Consider the following 19411-nt stretch of genomic DNA (forward strand, 5'->3'; position numbering starts at 1 on the left):
TCCATCATCCTCTTCCCCACAGACCTTGCAATTGAGTAATTGAAAGACACTGCTGAGAAGAGGACGCTAACCGTCACCGGGAATTCCGTTCGCCCTCTTCCCCATCGCCATCGACCTCGTCATCCCCATCGTCGTTGCCGCGACCGTCGTAATCAGTTAGATCGTCGCTCATGATATGTAGTATCTGGCTGAAGGTCCTGCTCTTCCACCGGCCCATGCCCTCCATCAGGTCTGAACAATGTAGTAGAGTGCGGCGAGCAGCAAGATAGCCGCCTTCGAGTGCGATACCCGTTATGCTGAAGCTGCCGCCGCGGTGTATGAAGTTGACGACTTGGGTGGCGTCGCCGAATCCTATGGGTGATTGTGGAGTGTCGATGAAGCCGAGTTGGCCGACGGAAATCCAGTCTACGAGATCGAGGAGCTCAATGCAAGAGTCGCTCATGGGTCTGTTGTCTGTCGGTGGAAGAGCGAAGATGTACAGGCCCAGGACGAGGGCGGCGTGGAAGAGCGCTACAACGCTGTGGGGGTTCACAATGTCGCTGACCTTTCGATCGAAGAGTAGCTTGTAGATGTGCGCGGCGTGTAATACGCTCCTTCTTGCGCTTGGTGTTTGGCACCACATTGAAATGTCTTCTAGAGCGTTAACGGCAGGCTCGGGACCGGAGCGTCCTGCTGCGAGTTCGAAATAGCGTATGTTCGCTCCAAGGACCATGCAGGAGGCGTGCCAAAGGACGGCGGAATTGAGGTCTGCAGTGCGAAGTGCGTCGATTGAAGAGCCGGAGAGGTTCACCAGCAAGGGAAGGATATCTCGACTCCGGGCATCTTCGGCGTATATCCGCCAAGGCTCGAGCTGCTTCTGGTTTCCTGTCGCGGGAGCAAGCCTGTCGTTGCTCTCGTAGATCCGTAGTAGGAGGAGAGTTAGTAACGATCGGAAGCTTGACGCGTCGAGCTTCAAGCCTGGAGTCGGATGAAACGATGGTGTTATCCTCTGTGAGTGTATCCTCGCACCGCGCTGTACGAGATGGAACCACTTCGCCGCACTGTTGACATGGTAGAGCGAGTAATCTGAGGGCGGCAGAATCTGGACTGTCTCGGGGCGAATCATTGGTGCTGTCGAGAGGTAGCCTGCCCACCAGCAGTCTGCTTCGATAAGACCAAAGATGATGCGCTTACTGCATTCGACCTTTGACCAAGCCTTCCACTTTGAGTCGATATCGATCATCTCATCCAAGAGAGGATCTATCTTCACGCCCTCGTTGGCGGAGAAGAGACCTTGACTTTGCGCAAACTACGAATGTTAGTCTTACGTCCAAAAGCGTAGTGCAAGCGGCTACATACCCCGATAAGCTCTGCATACATCTTCTCAGCTTGCGCAATGCGACTTTTCCGCTACGTGACCGTTAGCTCATGACTTGCATGATCAATGATTACTACCTACTCCGGTGATAGACGCTAGATTCAAGGCTAGCAAGCTAGTGGCAATGATCCGCATCTGCCGATGTGGCGGATGATCCGTTGTTGGAAGGGTCTGTAGCTCGGCCAACGCGAGTTGTAACACAGCCTTATCAAGGGTCAGTATATGTGAGATGTACAGCTGTCGTATTGCTTACCGGAAATGTGCGAGTTACAAACTTCGCCGCACCTGCGGTACCAAGAATGCTCAGGCCGATGAGACACATGCAAAGTAGTAATGGCCGTGGCGCATTCTTTGCAGAGAACGTCGGAATGTGGATAATCGGAAGGGTTGGGTGGAAGTAGTAGAGATACATCTCTAGAGCGATGTCCAAGATCTCGGCAGGGGGGAACTGTACACCTTCGATGCTCGGACTTCCTGCGGCATCCCCGCTCGAAGATGCAGTGTCCCCATATGATTCAGATCTTGGTGGATTAGATGCCGGTAAGTTGTGCAAGGCGCTTTGAAGTCTGCCTCTGCACTCCTCGTCCAATCCCCATCGCGAGTTCCGTCGCTCCCTTTCACTCATAGGCGTCTCCATAGCTCCAGAACCGACCTCCGACAGTATGTTGGTACATTCACACGCTAAAAGGTTCTGCCACAGATCGGGCATAAGCCGGGAGGATTTGCGATTCCGGGAGGGCCAACAGCTTTGAACTCGCTGGAATCGTTCTCGCGGCACTCTGCTTGCTATTGAAACACTGCTGCCAGATGGACTAGCCTGGTTTTCTGGGAGTGCTTGGAATGCTCCGTGCTCGAAAAAGCCTTCCACGCCGAGGTGATGCGATCCTTGGGGAGTGTTCATATCGCCCTCGAGCGGAAACAGCCACGTTTGTAACGCATCGGCGGGAGTACGGTTGGGGACTGGGTTGTTACTTTGAACGAGTTCGAAAGCCCACTGGTCCAAACTTGAGACATGACCGGCTGGCGAGAATGAGAGGGCTTCCATAGCTGGGTCAATAGGTGGACCCATACTCTCATGGGGATTTCGATTTGACATCTGGACATTTTCGGCACGCGCGATAATCATAGGCGATGGTGACCGCCAGGGTGTGTCTGCTCCAGGCTCCAGATGTTGGGCCGCGTTGATCAGCGCTTCGATCCGGTCCTCACCGGGTGACGGCGGTTGTAACCGCGATGAAGGATGACGGCCATCCGTGGGAGGTGAAAGATGCGCATTGTAGTGGTTATTCACATTGATCTGCGGTATTTGCGACTCTCTCCTCCTGGACATGGGCGAGAAGTTGGAGTCTTCGCGGATTAATGGTGTTGCTGCTGGAGTCGGGCCGTTTACGTTCCGTGAGGCAGATGGTCGTGATGTTTGATTCTCGTCCATGGAGTTGTGTCGGAATTCTTGCTGGTCGTTGGTATTTTGTTGTTCATTGCTCTTCATCCGGTTCATCGCATTCTGCGCATGGCCTTTGCAGTGCCGAAACAGGACATCGCTATATGAAGAGGTTGGACGCTAGTACGGAGGTTTTTCATTGGGGGCCTCACCTGCGCGAGAAGTGCTTTTTGCATGTCGGGCACTCATAGGGGCGCTCTCGTGTGTCTGAGATGGTGTTTAGCTCACTGCTGATGATGGAGGTTTGAGATGGACGAACGGGACCGCTCGTGCCGCTTCACGTGCTCTACTGGAATCGGGGTCAGTACACTTTCTACACGCGTTCGGCAGCCACGTACACTTGGTGAATGTGCGATCGCACATGCTGCACTGCTTTAACGCCATGTCGCTCGTCGCAAAGATTTGATGTGTTGGCTGATGATCGGAGGACCCTTCGCAGGCCGGAGTCTGCAGGTGCTGTCGGTCGCCAAGCGATCGCGGCTGCGGGGGAAAGCAAGACCATGACTCGGCCTAAGCATTATAGGCTCATCTCAACTCATCTACAAAATGCATATAAACCTGCAATCCTGCTGTTGCAGATTGCGCCGCGCGCACATCTGCGCACCCGAAGACTACAGCTGATCCTTACGTTGGTGGTCCATAGTCGCCGCTTGGAGATACCTCCGGCGCTCGGGACCCTCATCTGATCGCCAAACACCGTACCAGCTCCTAGCACCACCGATCGCACCGTGCCTTATCACGGCCGTTGGATGACGAGGTAAATGCTCCTTTGAATCGCCCTCAAATTACCAGACTTCTCGAAGGATTTCGTCCTACACCAACCCCGGATCGACTCGCATGTGGGACTATGAGGCGTACGCTAGTGGGGCCTCCCCTGACTGCTGACCGTTGTTGGAATCATCCACTGTCTCATTCGCCTCATTAAGGTGGCTAGCTCTGCTTGATCTGGTGCGTATAATCAATCAATTGCTACTTTGGATATCGGCTAGCTGCGTTTCGTTGCGTCAATCTTCCGCTAGAGGGTCGCACATCAGACAATGGCGTCTCAGATAAGTAATCAACTAATCGACACTGAATCGCTACAAGCACAGCGCCAGGTACTAGCGAGTTTGTGACATGTCTTTGCCTAGCTCGACGAGATTGTGAGGCTGTATAGTATTGGATGTTTGGTCAATACGCAGGGGCATGCAGTTGGCCATGGTTAGATACCCTCTGCCTTCGGCGGTGTGTTGAAAACTCCGATATCAGTATCAAAAATAGGCAAGCGAAGCACATCATCTTGAGCAGAACGGAAAGTCGGAGATCATTCGCACCGATACTTCCATTTTCAGAACACGAGGATGTCTATGCCACCTTGGCGAACATGTCCAACACTGCGGAATACACCACCAACAATACGCCACCACCAGGTCCAAACCTTAAGATCTTCGCCACATAGCCCTTGTACAACGCTCTGAACCCTTCTTCCCTCGCAACAACCCCCAAGCTCGGCCATGCCCAAGCGTACTTTTGTCTTACACCAGGCGTCTTGGCAACGCTCTGTATACGACTCTTGACAACATCTAGCGGGGTATTGAACGTCGTCCCTACAATACCGCCTACGAACCCTGCTATGAGGTCGTTCCCCATCTTCTGCCTTCTCGGATTGCTCGAGGTTGCCGGAGCAGGCAGCTGAGCCCGTACCTGGAAGATGCAGCCAAAGTACCCGGCATTCCATACGATGTGTCGCCATAACGTGGCTTCAAAGCCGTTGTACAACGCTAATGGACCTTCTTGGCGGACTACCTTGACAAGACAATCGAGCAGCCCATTGTAGCGTGACGCGGATGTCTTGTCTTGAAGTCGGATCTTGAGGAGCTCGAAGGGAACGACAACAAGAGACTCGGTTGCGCCAGCGCTGGCACCGGTGAGGATGGCGAGAGGTTGGGTCAGGCTTGGGGCTGAGAAGAGGCGTTGATAGAACTGCGTGAAGGAGTCATTTGCGGAGAACTTGATAGCACTGTTTTCAATCAGTCGCATTCGACGAAGACGTGAACTCGGGTCGTACCGCTTGGGAACCTCCATCAGTATAGGCGCAGTGATGCCACGATATAGTCTTGATACACCTTCATTGCGAATGATCTTTCGAAAGCAATCCAGGACGCCATTGTACCCTTCACCATCGACGACTTTGCCATGCTGAAGTTGAATTCGTGTTTTGACTACATCAAGCGGGTACCTATCTACACTCTTAGCACTCGCTTCTGACCTCCGATACCAAGACAATCTCACATTACCAAAATCTCCGATATCCCAGCTACAGCCCCAGCAGCAAACTGATAGCGGAAAGGCAGTGGTGCTGCATCGTTGCCATTCCCGACGGTAACCTTCTTGGTCGCCATGTTGAAAACACGTACTCTCTACTTTCACGCGTTCAGAACCCCGTTACCAACCACGCAGTCCTTCCACCACACTACCAATACGCCTCCCATCCCCACTACCTCCATCATCCCACACGAACGGCTCTTGCAATATCAAGGCCACATGGCACATGCAGGGCACAATACACCCGCGATATGGCCAAGAGCACGTCGCGTGAAGGACGTTGTGGGGTGCATGTCGATGGCGCATGTGGGGCCATGCGTTCCGGTGAGATGTGGGGCCTACGCGAAACGTCACTTTGCTGACAATCGACACGCGGCTCAGGAAATTTCGGTGGCTGACTCTCGGACAGTTTGTGTCCCAATGCGTCGGAAGAATCGGACCTCGGAGATGAAGTGTGTCTGAATCATGTGAGGACGTGTGTGCTCGCGCTTTGGTACTCTGGTTGTTTGTTTTCGGACGCGTTTTCGCGATGGGAATTTGGAATACTGGGTACGCGACTACTACGCCACTGTCTACGCGACTACCTTCTTCTCTCTCAGCTCTCTGATTCCATCTTCGTCGTACCCCAGTACGTCCCTCAATATCTCATCCGTGTGCTGACCCAACAGCGGCGGCGGACTCCTGATCCGCGGCTCTGCTCTCGAATATTTGACCGGATGATTGACAAGCTTCACCTTGCCTACAGCAGGGTGCTCAACCTCTTCGATCATATTACGCGCAAGAACGTGCTCGTGCTCGACCGTGCCCTTGATGTCGTTGACAGCCGCGTATGGCATCCCGCTTCCCTCGAAGATCTCCAACCATTCCTGCGTTGTCTTGGTCATGAGCTCGGCCTCTACGAGCGTGTCGATCTCGGTACGGTGCTTGACGCGGAGCGCGTTCGTGAGGAAGCGGGGATCGGTTTTCCATTCTGGACGCTGGAGTTTGTCGCAGAGGATGCCGTATAGGCGGTCGTTGCAGCCGCCGACTGCGATGTTGGTGTCTTTTGTCTTGTAGGCTCGGTAGGGTACTACTGTTGCTGTGGTGGAGTTAGCATCGCCATTCTGGCACATAACTCCTGTATGCGCTTACCATGTGCAGTTCCCCATCGTCCGCTATCGCCCTTCCCTGTCACCAGCGCGCTGCTGGCGATGTTTGCCAACCCCGAGACCTGCACGTCGCTCAAACTCGCGTCGATCCACTGACCTAAGCCGGTCTCTTTCCGCGAATACAACGCTGCTTGTATGCCGATCGCAGTGTACATACCGGTCATGATATCCGTCACCGCTACACCGACCTTGACTGGCGGCCCGTCGCGCTCCCCAGTAATATGCATCAAGCCCATCTCAGCCTCAACCATCACGTCGTAGCCCGCGCGGTCGCGGTATGGCCCAGTTTGCCCATAGCCGGTGACAGACGCGTATATCAAGGAAGGATTGAGCTTCGCAAGCGTCGCGTAGTCGAGTTGGTACTTTGCGAGTGATCCGGGGAGGTAGTTTTCGACGAGGACATCGCATTCTTGGGCTAGTCTATGGAGGATGGAGATACCGGTGGGATTGTTGAAAGCAAGTCCGACAGACTTCTTGTTGCGATTCACCTGCATCATGTTAGCAGTGTAAACGACATGGTCGCGCGGCAAATCCTACAGAAAGATAGTATGCGCTTTCGCCAGGGAATTGGCGCTCGATGCCATCGGTATAGGGCGCATCTGGTGGACCCCAGGATCTCGTGTCGTCGCCTCTTGTAGGGTGCTCGATCTTGATGACATCCGCTCTGAACGCTCATCAGCATATGTCATGTATGAGTCTACAGTTGGTGCATACCCTAGATCTCCAAGAATCTGTGTACAGTATGGCTACTTGATGTTAGCGATTGTGGTCTTCCATCGGGGAAACATTTACATACTCCTGCAAGCACCCGCGTCATATCCAGTACTTTGATGCCAGCCAAAGGTAGTTTCTCAACCATCTGCTTGTCTACATCGCTCTTCGTCGCAATGTTCCTCCTCCATGTTTGCGATGTTCGACTCGCGATCCGATTAGCCGCATGTCCAAAGTGCGCGCGTTGAGCCGCTTTTGCGACAGCTCCAAAAGAATACGACATGGTCTTACTCCAGACCTGCCATTGCAACACACCGTCATGTTAAAGAACACGAGCATAACTTCTTGAAGTTCCTGCCCCACATGACGCTTGTGGGGTCGGCAAAGGGTATGGAGTGTGAATGCACAGACGCTTCTAGTTCGCTATGCCAAAGCTTGCGATGCTCATTGTGTGGAATTGGAATTATCGTGTACATGTAGTATCGGAGAATGCAAAATTACATCGCTAAAACGCCTACAAATTCTCAAGACCGTGAAAATAGAGACCCAATCATGCGTGAACGCCGTTCGTCCCGTTGGTCTTTGACTCGGGGCTCAGATATTGCTTCAGCTCTTCGCCGTGAACACCATCCGTATCGCTGGTGTTTGCGCCATGTGAAAAGCCACCAAAGTAGTATGGTGCAAGTCTCTTCTTCTCGGCGATCTTGTCGTCTTTGATCCGGGCAAGCAACTCCTGGGCTCTCTTGTTGGCGGAGAAGCGGTCCGGAAGAGCGTCCCAGACTTTGTAGTCGGTACCGTGTGTCTCGATCGTTCCGCAGCCCTTACGAGCGTATTCGGTAAAGAGGAACAGACGGCTCGATTCGACCATGATGGTCAATTGTTCTAAGAGGCTGTTAATACGTATTCGACTACTCGGCGATGGGATGAACTTACCGGTCAATATCTTCTCGGGGTGGCTCTCGTGTATCCGCATGCCGTGCTGGTATCCCTCATGGAATCCACCGTGAGGCGTGTGGCCACCCTCGAAACTACCACCGCCGGGCTGGAAGTCGTCGCTTCGTCCAAGACCTTGTCCGTATAAACAGGCAAGGAACTCTGACGCAGAATTGCGGTGGAAGTATGGTAACCGGAATGTGTTGGTCGCAACGTCCCATCTTGGGCCGAACCAGAGGAAGTCTGCGAGTGGTGTCATGGGATCGCGGGACTTGGCTGTGAGCACTGTGAAGATCGAAGGATCGGTGTGGTCGATCGATGTGCTGTTCTGTGACGAGAACTTCGTCAGATCGTATTTGTAAGGTACGACATTGCCGTGCCACGCGACAAGGTCGAAAGGGCTGTGGTCTTGTTGGATCGCCACGAGCTGACCGTTCGTCTTGTTAACGATCTGCCAATCGACGTGCAAATCATCATCGATAGCAGCTACCGGGTAGAGGAAATCGCGAGGATTGGCAAGACCGTGGCCGCCTAGTGGGCCGAGATCAGGAAGCTCCCACATAGAACCCCAGACTTCGGTGATGTAGCCACGCGCCACTGGCGTGCCCGGGGCTAGATTGAGGCAGAAGCGGATGCCGCGCTGGATGACACAGATCTCACCGGGCTGTAGGAAAATCTTGCCCATCTCTGTCTTGATATCTAGATTACCCTGTTGGGCACAGATGAGGAAGTCACCGTCGGTATTGCAGAACGCTCGCTGCTCCATACTAGAGTTGATCATATACACGTATAGCGCAAGACCCTCCTTGATGTTTGGGTCTCCGCTACCGCAGAGAGTATGCAAACCATCCGCGAAGTCAATCTTCTCATCGTCTTTCGGCAGTGGGAACGGACGCCATTCTGCTTGTTCGGGGAGCGTCTCAACCTTGGGATTGATGGACAAGAAGCAGTTTGTGATGTTGGACTTTGTCTGGATCGGAACGTAACCCTCTGTCACATGTTAGCCAATGTTTGCGAGAAAGTGCCGCAGTACATACTGTGAGCAGCCGCTGGTCGACACCGGTACATATAGGTACTGAAGTTGTGTGCACGAGGAGCTGCGAACGCTGAATATGTAATGCCTTCAGTGTAGAGCCCAAACCGGACTTCTTGAGGGTTGTTCTGAGCGACAGGTAGAGTGCCAGGAATGACCTCGGACTGGTGTCGATTTCCCCATCCTGCTTGGTAGTCGTAAGGATCGTTTGCACGCGTTGGCTTCAGTCTTTGGAGATCTGTGAAGTGAAATGCCTTCTGGGGGTCGGTGACGAGCTGGCGTTCTTTGAAGTCTTGCATGGTGTTTAGCGGATGACGATGATTGTAGGAGTGATCTAGCTTACCATGTAAAGATTTCAGCCTTATATTGGAGTATCCATGGCCGTGGAATGCTAGGCCGACATCTGCCGCACTTGGGTGGTCCGGCCTGCACATCGTATGTGGTGGCGGGGCCCGACCCTGATAATAGCGGGGTTTCCGTTTCGGTAACTGGGCTACGGGAGCTGTGAGAGGCCCACATAGTGGCCGCGACCGGGTTAGTGGAACTCGTCAGATGAAAGTATGATAGCCTTTCCCACATGGAGGTCGTGGTAATGTGGACGTGGCGCACTTGCGGGGTTCTTGATTACTTCTGAGAAGAGCACCAATCGAAAGTATAGTGCTGACTCAAATGAACCAGTCGGAATGTGATTCTCTCTCATATCTACGCTGGCGGTTGTTGTGCCCTGATGAGTGACATGGATATGATCTATTTGGATGCAGCTAAGACCTCGTCCACCATGAGTCCACATGAGCCTAGATAGTTCTTTGCATCGCATAGTGAGCTCAGCTCTTCGCCGGAGATCTTATCGGTAATCTCGGGTCGTGTCTGTAGAGCTTCCAACAAGCTGGTGTCGTTCTCAATGCTTTCTTTGCATGCCTCGTAGACAACATCGTGCGCTTTTGACCGACCGACGTGTGGAGCAAGACCCATCATGACAGCTTCTGCGACAATAAGACCTCTAGTGGAGTAGAGGTTCGTGAGCATCTGCTTCGAATTGACTACAAGACCAGAGAGCGCAAAGTCAGCTTGGTAAAGCGCTCCAACAGCCATAACAAAGCTCTCCGGGACGGCCACCCATTCGAGATGCCATGGACCGGAAGCACGCTCGAAGTCCGATACCATGCCATCCAGCACCAAGCCAGCATTCGATCGCAGGACCTTTGATGCGGCCAAGATGACCTCGCTCGAGATGGGATTTCGCTTCTGAGGCATAGTTGAGGAAGCACCGCGGTGTGGTACAAAGGGCTCTGACACTTCCGAGAGCTCATTGGAAGACATGATGATAATGTCTAGGGCAAGCTTGCCAAGGGTACCACCAACAAGCGCGAGATAGTTGGTGATCTCTGCAACACCATCTCGGGCGACGTGCCAGGTGATCGGAGGATCCGTCAGACCCAGATCTCTTGCCATTTCCTTTCGAACACGAATGCCATCATCGCCCGAACCTAGTGAAGCTAAAGAACCTGCGGCGCCTCCGAACTGCACCATCAAAGCGCGAGGTTTGAGCTGCTCAAGACGCTCGAGATGTCGTTGGAAACCAGATAGCCAAATAGCGCATTTGTGGCCAAAAGTGATAGGAAGAGCATGTTGAAGATGGGTGCGACCAGCCATGGGCGTATCCCGGTGCTTTCTTGACAGGTCTTCGAGGTTTTTGATGACGGAGCGGAGTGTGCGCTCAACGATCTCGAGGCCCTCCTTCATCTGCAGAATGCTTGCCAGATCCATGATGTCCTGCGTTGTTGCTCCCCAATGCACGTATCGCCCAGCCTCCTCACCGCATGATGCAGAGAGCTGTCGCACCAAAGGAAAGATGGGGTAGCCGACGATTTCAGTTTCGTTGCGTAGCCTATCGTAGTCCAGTTCGACTTCGCGAGCTTTGGATGTCACAATCTCTCCGATATGAGATGGTATGACATTGCACTTTGATTGTGCTCTTGCCAAAGCGGTCTCAGCATCAACGCATCGATTGATATACGCTTTGTCGTCGAAGACCTTTCTGATCTCATCGGTTCCAAACAGCGTACGGAAGATTACTGAGTCGATAGCGCTCACGCTGCCGAGAGATCGCCGTTGGAGACGAAGGGTGGTTTGCCGGGGGATGGCACGCAGTGGGACGCGTCGAAACAGGAACATGATGTGTGTTGCAGTGGGTGCAGCACCTCAATGAGTTACGAAGGGGAGGTGAAGCTCCAAAAGGAGCTCCAGCACTATACAAGACATAGCGGCCTTGAAGCGGTGGACGTGTGGGACGCGGGTGCAGCCAGCATCCATGGATCGTGTGGGGAAGACAATGCCGGCCTCCAAGCTCGGAAGCGGCCAGCCTCTGCGTTCCGCGCTAACAGTTCGAAAGGGCTAGAGCCATTTGGCACGTGACCCACGCGACACTTTCGTGATCCTCATCATCAAAGCCTATAGCATTTCTATGGAACTACGACTCTCGAACGAACAACGAAGCAACGCCTAAGCCGGTACTCGCACACATGCTGACAATACCTATCTCCTTGTCCTGGCGTAGCAGCTCGCCGAACAATGTGGCAGTCTGCCGTGCCCCGGTCGCGCCGGTGGGATGCCCAAGAGCTATCGCACCTCCGTTCGGATTGACCCTGTCTTCATCGAGACCCAGCTCCCGAATGCACGCAATAGTCTGGCTTGCGAACGCCTCGTTGAGCTCAATGATGTCAACGTCCTTGAGCCCAACGCCTGTCCACTTCAGCAATGCTGGTATGGCGTGTATCGGGCTAATGCCCATCTCGTCGGGGGCGCAACCCTTGACCTGAGTGCCAACGAAGCGGCCAAGTGGCTTCAATCCACGCTCTTCAGCCCACGAACGTCGGGCGAGTATGGTGGAGGATGCGCCGTCCGATATCTGAGATCTAAAAGGTCAGCTTTGCGAGAGCTTTGAGTCATGTCCACTTACGAGTTGCCTGCGGTACTCTTGCCGTTCTCGCCGAACACAGGCTTGAGCGTCGACACTTTCTCAAAAGTCAACCCATGCCGAATGCCATCGTCCTTGGTGACTTCGTGCCCTGCAGGCTGGCCTGTTGCCTCGTCCATCCTCTGAACCGTCACGGGCTCGATCTCCCAATCAAAGCGACCTTCTTTTTGGGCGCGACTTGCGCGACCATGACTTCGCACCGCATATTCATCTTGCGACTTCCTGTCAACCTTGTATCTTTCCGCTACGTTCTCAGACGTGATACCCATAGGCATCAGACAGTCGCGCGCATCTTTGACGGTCGACCCAAGCAGCGTGGGTGAGACATCGGCCGGGATGCCCCGCGAGCTGTAGTTTCTCGACATGCTCTCTACACCGCCAGCCAGCCCCACGTCAATCTGACCCACCATGATCGAGTGTGAGATGTGGGTGATGGCTTGTAGACTGCTCGAGCATTGCCGATTGACCGTATGGAAGGTCGTGGAGTTTGGAAAGCCGGCATGATTGAGCGCCATGCGTCCTGTTTTCGCGAAGCCCAGTTCGGCGAGTACATTCCCAATCATAACATCGTTCACGTCGACTTTTTCGATGCCAGCTCGCTGTACTGCAGCTTTCATAATCTGTTGTATTCAGCAACAGTGCAGCCCGTTCTCCTGCCGAGACTCACCGGCATCAGGATGTCTTCTGGATGAGCATCTTTGTAACCGCCCTTGAAACTACGGTTGATTGGCGACCTGACCGCAGAAAGTAAAACTACATCGTTCGGGCTTTTCTGCAGCACATTGCGCGCGGCTTTGCTAAAGGACGCCATTTCGGCACAACAACTGACAATCTACGCGTCGCATTGGTACAGGAATGCCTATTGTATGATCTCACAGGGCCGAGAAAGTGCCGCATCGTGGTTGCGGCGAGAGCTGTGGCGGGGCGACGTGTATGTGTGGGGCAGGAGCGAGAGACCCCTCCATGCCGACTCGGGCAACAGCGCAATGATGCTTGCCGAATCTAGCTTGCATGCGGACGCGACCATTTACTTTGAACATTTTCACGCGCAAACTGATCTCAACAAGACATTACACGATGGCGCTCCCGAACAAGTACCAGAATGGCAGCATTGACTCCTCTACCAAGGGAGTGTACAGGGCATCGCCCGTCAAGCTCATGATATACGGAAATGGTAGGCAGACTGTGATTACGAATCGAAAAGAAAACTTACATGTTCGCATAGGAACGAGCAGCCAGCTTTCAGATGTCATTGCTGAGCTCGGTGCTACAAAGGCCTTCATCATCACCGGACGCTCCTTATACGAAAAGACTCCCGTGATCAAGAACATTGAGAAGACACTTGGTTCTGCGCATGGTGGTACATTCAGCAAGATCGGACAACACGCGTATGTGGAGAGCTGTTGAACTATGACAAGCGCAGGCTGACAAGTGCAAGGCCGATTGGAGATATCAAAGAAGCCACCGCGCTGATGACAAAGTCCGGATGCGATGTACTCATTTCGATAGGCGGTGGTTCGCCCATCGACTCAGCCAAAGCCATTGCATACAATATCCACGAGGAGACCGGAAAGTGGATACCTAGTATCGCTGTACCAACAACACTGAGTGTAGCTGAGACGACGCAAAACGCTGGCTTCACCACCGAAGAAAAGCACAAGATTGCCGTGAGCAACCCAGAACTTGTACCCAAGGGTAAGCACGATGTCGGATGGTCGGAGAGACTTAGGCTAATCGAATTCAGCTGTGGTATACGATGGTGAACTTGCCGTATACACACCCTTGAACCTCTGGACAAGCACAGGAGTACGTTCGTCACCTCCCCAGGCGCTGAAGTAGAACCTATCTTTGACACACTCGCAGATTCGATCACTGGACCACGCAGTTGAGCTGATGTACCACCCCCTCGCCGCCGAGATCCCCACAAAACGCATGTCTCTGGAAGCTATCAAGGATCTCTTTACATACCTACCGCAGTCGAAAGCCAACCCTAACGACGCCGAAGTGCGAACAAAGCTCTTCGTTGCTTGTTACTCCTCACTCTTTCCCTTCCTGTACACCGGCGGAGTCGGCCTCAGCCACAGCATCGGCCATGCGATTGGTGCAACATACAGCATTCCGCATGGCATCACCAGCTGCCTCAGTCTCGCACCGACGGTACACTTCAAGGCAAGCAACCCAGAGGAGGCGAAGCAAATCGCTAGGATCATCCCATACATCGGGAAGCAAAGTACTGGCAGCGACGAGAAGGATTCCCATGTCGTTGCCGATGCTATTGCTGGACTGGTCGAAGAGCTGGGACACAAGACCACGTTGACAGCTGTAAGTAGCTGAAGCATGCCAAGGAGGCCATTGCTAACCTCGCATAGTACAACGTGCCGACTGGCGATGCGGAAGAAGAGGCTATTGCATCGCGTGCGCTACACAGCAAAGACCATAAGGACTTCGCTAGCTGTAAGTCGTTGCGCCCATTCTCCGAAAATCCTTTAGCTGACATAGGCTGCAGTAAAGCAAATCGTGCACGATCTGTACTAATCAACTGGATGAGTTTGTCATGTAGTGTTCATAGTAATACATATCTACCAATCCTTCAATGCAGACATGCCAAATGTGTCCGCAGCTCGTTGGTGACCATCAGCCTTTCTCACACGCGTTGGCGCGTCAGCACGTGAGCCAGCTTTGGCCGCTCGGCCTTGGAAATGTTTTCCACGTTGCCTTTTCCGCGTGTGGCTTCGCCCAATGAACGTGCGTTTTGGCCGCAACCTCCGCATCTTGGCCGGCTAAGTCCTCATCCACCTCCGATTGTGGAGCTTTGCTCTTACCCGCCATCGGCACGGCATTTGCATCGGTCTGACCCAATCGGTTATTTGCTGTCATGCATGCCCTCGTGGTGCTCGTGTGGGGAGCGTCATCTCCGCTATACTGTACACCACAATTCTACACGCAATCTTTGTGCACTGAGGTTTGTGGAGAGTCTGACGCTTCAATCTGGTGTCGATTGAGCTGTGCTTACACTTTGGAATTGGATAACGCCATCAACGACGTTTGTGCCATCTCAAGCTGAGCCAAGCGATCGGAAACCCATCGTTCCGACTTCACTTCCTCGATACTTCCCGACTCACGACTACGAACCTCACGATGCAACGTTCTCTCCTTTTCTCGGCGCGCCGGCGCGGCCCAGCGACGGGCATGCGATTCTTCTCTGCCAGCGCGTCTCGACCAGCTATCAACAAGATCGTATCCTCCGCGCAAGAAGCTATCAAGGACATGAAGTCCGATTCGACAGTTCTGGTCGGTGGATTCGGCTTCTCTGGAGTCCCCAACACCCTCATCAACGCTCTACGCGATCGGAGCGACCTCACAAACTTCACGGTGGTCAGCAATAACGCCGGTATGCCCGGCGTCGGGCTTGGACAGCTTCTGGAGACGAAACAGATTGGCACGATGATTGCGAGTTACATTGGAGACAACAAGGTGTTCGAGCAAATGTACCTGAAGGGTCAATTGAGTCTTCAGTTGACCCCCCAGGGTACCATCGCAGAGAAGTGCGCTGCTGGTGCTGCGGGTGTACCGGCTTTCTACACCCCAGCGGCTTATGGAACAATAGGTATGCGATCTACACTTTGGGATGAAAAGGGCAAGACACAGCTAACACCCTCCAGTACAAACCGGTGAGCTTCCCGTACGATACAACACCGACGGCACCATTGCGAAAATGGCCCCACCCAAAGAAACGCGCGAGTTCAACGGCAAATCCTACGTCATGGAAGAAGCCATCTTCGGTGACTACGCCTTCGTCAAAGTCGCCAAAGCCGATCGTCTCGGCAACTGCCAGTTCCGCAAAGCACAAAACAACTTCAACGAAGCCATGGGCAAGAACGCGAAGATGACGATCGTCGAGGCTGATGAGATTGTTGAGGATGGAGAGATCGCACCAGAAGACATTCACCTCCAAGGCATATACGTCAAGAGGGTGATCAAGAGCACAGTGGGCAAGGAGATCGAGCGGAAGGTCTTCTGGAAGAGCCCCGAGGAGCAGAAGAAGGCACTGCTGGAGGGTGGTAAGTCATTGCGGATGATGACATGAGAGAGCGTGGCTGATAAAGTACTAGGCTCGACCGAGTCGTCGCAGAAGCGCGAGCGCATCATCAAGCGCGCAGCACAAGAATTAAAGGATGGCATGTATGTCAACCTCGGTATCGGCATGCCGCTGGCAGCACCTGCCTTCCTGCCCGAGGGCACCGAGATCGTCTTGGAGTCTGAGAACGGAATCTTGGGTATGGGACGGTATCCCAAGCCTGGCGAGGAGGTGAGAATACGATAACAGAGGGGTGTTGACAGTGTGGCTAATGAGCTCAGGACCCCGACCTAATCAACGCCGGAAAAGAGACCGTGACTCTGATCAAGGGTGCATCAACGTTTGGCAGCCACGAGTCCTTCGGCATGATCCGATCAGGTCGGATAGACGTCGCTATGCTGGGTGCCATGCAGGTAAACCAATACGGAGGTTTGTGATATACCGCGATCATGTATACCCTTCACCCCCGCTAACCACTCATAGACCTCGCAAACTTCATGCTTCCCGGAAAGGTCAAAGGCATCGGCGGCGCAATGGACCTAGTCGCGAACCCCACACAAACCAAAGTTGTCATCACCATGGAACACGTTGACAAGAAGGGCAATCCCAAGATCCTGAACCAATGCACATTCCCTCTCACAGGACAAAAGTGCGTGAGCACTATCATCACGGACCTGGCAGTATTCGACTGCGATCGCGTCGAAGGCTTGACCCTGAAGGAGCATGCCAAGGGCGTCACCGTGGATGAGATCAGAAGCAAGACAGAGGCGCCATTCAAAGTCAGTGAGAATTTGAAGGAGATGAGCGTGTAGAAGAGATGAAGTAAAAAAGATACCAAAGAAGAATTACCAGCACTGAGCGAGCAAGCAAACAGTTTCCATCCCTTCATTCAAAACTTCTGCTGATTCAAGCTTATCTACTGCCACCCTCCACCTCATCCAAATACACATACGCCGGCGCCGGCATATCCTCACTAATATCACCCCAAGCACTCCAATGTTTCCAGACCAACTTCTTCTGCTCAATCTCATCCGCAATCGCAATCGCCATATCCGCAACACTGATCCCCGTCAACCTCCCCTCAAACACATCTTTGCCTTCCTGCTGCTCCCCCAGCAACACCATATCATCAACGCTAATCTCATACTTCCCAGTCCTCTTCCCAGGACGGTACAAAGCAGACGGCGAAACAAAACTCCAATCAAAGTTCCTGCGGTCCTCGAAGAACATGTACGCTGTTCGCCCCGCTTTAATAAAGTCTGATGCGTTGTCTTTGGCGCGAATCTGTTTCTCGTAGTCTGCTATCACCGTCTTGTCTTCTTCCGTGGTCGTTCCCGAACTCTCTGCTAATCTGGCTTCGCGGTATCGTCGCAGCGAGGTACCCATGATACCGAGGCGCTCTTCCATGTACGCAATGTGCGCTAGTGATGTGGAGATGGCGCGGCGGTAGGCGAGGAAGAAGTCTGGGTGGTCGACGCAGGAGATGTTTGTGCCGGGGACGTGGAGGGAGCCTGCGCCGCCGACGAAGACGAAGTACGATGCGGGTCGTAGTTTGTAGGCGAGCAGGATCTTGCGGACGGATTCTAGGAATGGCACTGGCGTTGATCAGTTATTCGGTACTGATATCTTGAATTGGCTGGAACGTACTGTACAACAAAGCCCCAGGACCAGCTGTGTGTGGTCCGAACTCGCTGACTAGGACATCGAGGCCTTCGAAAACTGTCGATAGTTCTTCTATGGAGACTTGGTCGACATCTATCGGCCTGGGGATGTAGCGCGGATGCTTTCCTACTTTTTCGGGGTTGCGTGATATACCAACAACAGTATGGCCGCGGTTTAGCAACTCGACGGTGAGATAGGATCCTCCGAACCCTGCAGGACCGATAACGCCTACCCGGAGGGGTTTTGAAGACATGGTGTAATAGAACAAAGATGAGTGTATTTGTGATTGCGCTCAGATGTTAGCAGTTGAGTGTGAAGTGGGTGGGTACATGTCGCGTCGCGTTCACATGACTACCATGCTATGTCGTCAAATGCAAGGTTACGCGTGTTCAATGACAACGATTTCGGAGTAGTACGCCGAGGTTGTTGTATTGGGGAAGGGCAATTGGGGAAGTGAGGGGATGATGTGGGGCTTGGGTGAACACCAAGGAACGAATGACGCTAGCCGATCAAATGAGTACATGGAAAGGAACATGATGAGTGCTACAAGCTGAAGCATATTGAAGGGTAACTTATCAGAAGGTTGATTTTACTATTGTTGCAAGATAGAGTATCATTTGGAAACATGACGTCGGCAGATAACTACGCATTCATTGGTGAGCGCTCCAATTTAGTACCTTAGTAGGCATCACTAACAGTGACAAGGTCTCGGAGCGATGGGCTACGCAATGGCAGCCAACATCCGCAAAAAGATAAACCCATTTTCAACCCTCTACATCAACGACATCAACGCCTCCGCATGCTCCCGTTTCAAAACCCAATACTCGTCCCACGGCCCCATAGAAATCGTCACTACAGCACGCGAAGCAGCGGAAAACGCAAAAGTGCTGATATCCATCGTACCAGGAGGACAAGATGTAAGAAAAGTGTATCTAGATGAGAGAGACGGAGTGATTGCAGCGAAACAAGACCAAGAAAGGGTAATGCTAGAATGCAGCACAATCGACGTCAACACTACAAAAGAAGTAGGCCAAAAGCTGAAAGAAGCGGACATGGGTACATACATCGACGCCCCCGTATCCGGCGGCGTCCCAGCAGCAGAAGCAGGCACACTATCGATGTTGATCGGCCACCCACCGCCCGCGCAAACACCAACTTCTCCCGCTTCTCCAGACACGCGAATTACGACGACCCTCACAATGCTTGGCCCACCATCCAAAGCCTTCTACCTGAACACCCTCGGCGCCGGTCTCACCGCCAAGATATGCAACAACTACCTCTCCGGCACCATTCTCCTCGCCACCGCCGAAGCCCTCGCAATAGGCGTATCTCACGGCCTCGACCCCTCCGCTTTATACTCCGTGATCAAGAATAGCACTGGTCAGTCTTGGATGTGCGATCACGTCATGCCCATTCCCAATGTGCAGAAAGAGTATTGGGTGCCGAGTAACAGTGGTTATAAGCCGGGGTTCAAGACGCAGATGATGCTGAAGGATCTGGGGTTGGGTATCGAGAGCGCGGGTCAGGTTGGGGTGAGGCCGAGTATGGCGGAGAGGGCGTTGGAGGTTTGGGAAGAGGCGGCGAAGGACGAGAGGTGTGTTGATAGGGATGGGAGTAGTATATATTTGCATATTGGCGGTGTTTTACCGAAGGGGTACGAAGACAAAGGGAGGAAGAATGAAGATGGAACGTGGGAGTTTGCGGAGTAAGGCTTCTGTCATCTCTAATGTACATAGTGGTGTTGCGAACCCGTCCTAATTCCCTCAT

The 19411-nt window shown here is 53.1% G+C and overlaps 9 protein-coding genes across 9 annotated transcripts; 3 read left to right on the top strand and 6 right to left on the bottom strand.

The window, feature by feature from the left end:
- Positions 1–73: 73 nt before the first annotated feature.
- On the bottom strand, positions 74–2846 carry J4E93_008497 (uncharacterized protein; the record flags this gene model as incomplete). The annotated part of the gene is made up of 4 exons (XM_049346396.1): positions 74–1288; positions 1339–1389; positions 1439–1561; positions 1611–2846. The coding sequence occupies 4 exons, from the start codon at positions 2844–2846 to the stop codon at positions 74–76; spliced, it is 2625 nt and encodes an 874-aa protein (XP_049196286.1).
- A 1296-nt stretch (positions 2847–4142) lies between these two features.
- Positions 4143–5179, bottom strand: J4E93_008498 (uncharacterized protein; the record flags this gene model as incomplete). Its single annotated transcript, XM_049346397.1, has 3 exons — positions 4143–4797; positions 4846–5016; positions 5070–5179. The coding sequence occupies 3 exons, from the start codon at positions 5177–5179 to the stop codon at positions 4143–4145; spliced, it is 936 nt and encodes a 311-aa protein (XP_049196287.1).
- A 495-nt stretch (positions 5180–5674) lies between these two features.
- J4E93_008499 (uncharacterized protein) lies at positions 5675–9226 on the bottom strand (the record flags this gene model as incomplete). Its single annotated transcript, XM_049346398.1, has 8 exons — positions 5675–6180; positions 6234–6738; positions 6788–6914; positions 6965–6996; positions 7047–7259; positions 7524–7843; positions 7895–8884; positions 8932–9226. 8 exons carry the CDS (start codon positions 9224–9226, stop codon positions 5675–5677), a joined length of 2988 nt encoding a protein of 995 aa, XP_049196288.1.
- Positions 9227–9674: 448 nt separating this feature from the next.
- Positions 9675–11102, bottom strand: J4E93_008500 (uncharacterized protein; the record flags this gene model as incomplete). The annotated part of the gene is made up of 1 exon (XM_049346399.1): positions 9675–11102. One exon carries the CDS (start codon positions 11100–11102, stop codon positions 9675–9677), a length of 1428 nt encoding a protein of 475 aa, XP_049196289.1.
- Positions 11103–11397: 295 nt separating this feature from the next.
- Positions 11398–12715, bottom strand: J4E93_008501 (uncharacterized protein; the record flags this gene model as incomplete). Its single annotated transcript, XM_049346400.1, has 3 exons — positions 11398–11842; positions 11887–12524; positions 12572–12715. The coding sequence occupies 3 exons, from the start codon at positions 12713–12715 to the stop codon at positions 11398–11400; spliced, it is 1227 nt and encodes a 408-aa protein (XP_049196290.1).
- A 266-nt stretch (positions 12716–12981) lies between these two features.
- On the top strand, positions 12982–14439 carry J4E93_008502 (uncharacterized protein; the record flags this gene model as incomplete). Its single annotated transcript, XM_049346401.1, has 7 exons — positions 12982–13078; positions 13130–13292; positions 13343–13599; positions 13649–13710; positions 13768–14226; positions 14274–14358; positions 14411–14439. The coding sequence occupies 7 exons, from the start codon at positions 12982–12984 to the stop codon at positions 14437–14439; spliced, it is 1152 nt and encodes a 383-aa protein (XP_049196291.1).
- A 603-nt stretch (positions 14440–15042) lies between these two features.
- On the top strand, positions 15043–16794 carry J4E93_008503 (uncharacterized protein; the record flags this gene model as incomplete). The annotated part of the gene is made up of 5 exons (XM_049346402.1): positions 15043–15511; positions 15567–15965; positions 16017–16213; positions 16264–16411; positions 16466–16794. The coding sequence occupies 5 exons, from the start codon at positions 15043–15045 to the stop codon at positions 16792–16794; spliced, it is 1542 nt and encodes a 513-aa protein (XP_049196292.1).
- A 100-nt stretch (positions 16795–16894) lies between these two features.
- J4E93_008504 (uncharacterized protein) lies at positions 16895–17897 on the bottom strand (the record flags this gene model as incomplete). Its single annotated transcript, XM_049346403.1, has 2 exons — positions 16895–17577; positions 17630–17897. 2 exons carry the CDS (start codon positions 17895–17897, stop codon positions 16895–16897), a joined length of 951 nt encoding a protein of 316 aa, XP_049196293.1.
- A 372-nt stretch (positions 17898–18269) lies between these two features.
- On the top strand, positions 18270–19353 carry J4E93_008505 (uncharacterized protein; the record flags this gene model as incomplete). Its single annotated transcript, XM_049346404.1, has 2 exons — positions 18270–18300; positions 18350–19353. The coding sequence occupies 2 exons, from the start codon at positions 18270–18272 to the stop codon at positions 19351–19353; spliced, it is 1035 nt and encodes a 344-aa protein (XP_049196294.1).
- Between the last annotated feature and the right edge of the window lie 58 nt (positions 19354–19411).

The sequence above is a fragment of the Alternaria ventricosa genome (assembly GCF_023758065.1).
Source record: "Alternaria ventricosa strain BMP 2768 chromosome Unknown scaffold_17, whole genome shotgun sequence".
Classification (NCBI taxonomy): domain Eukaryota; kingdom Fungi; phylum Ascomycota; class Dothideomycetes; order Pleosporales; family Pleosporaceae; genus Alternaria; species Alternaria ventricosa.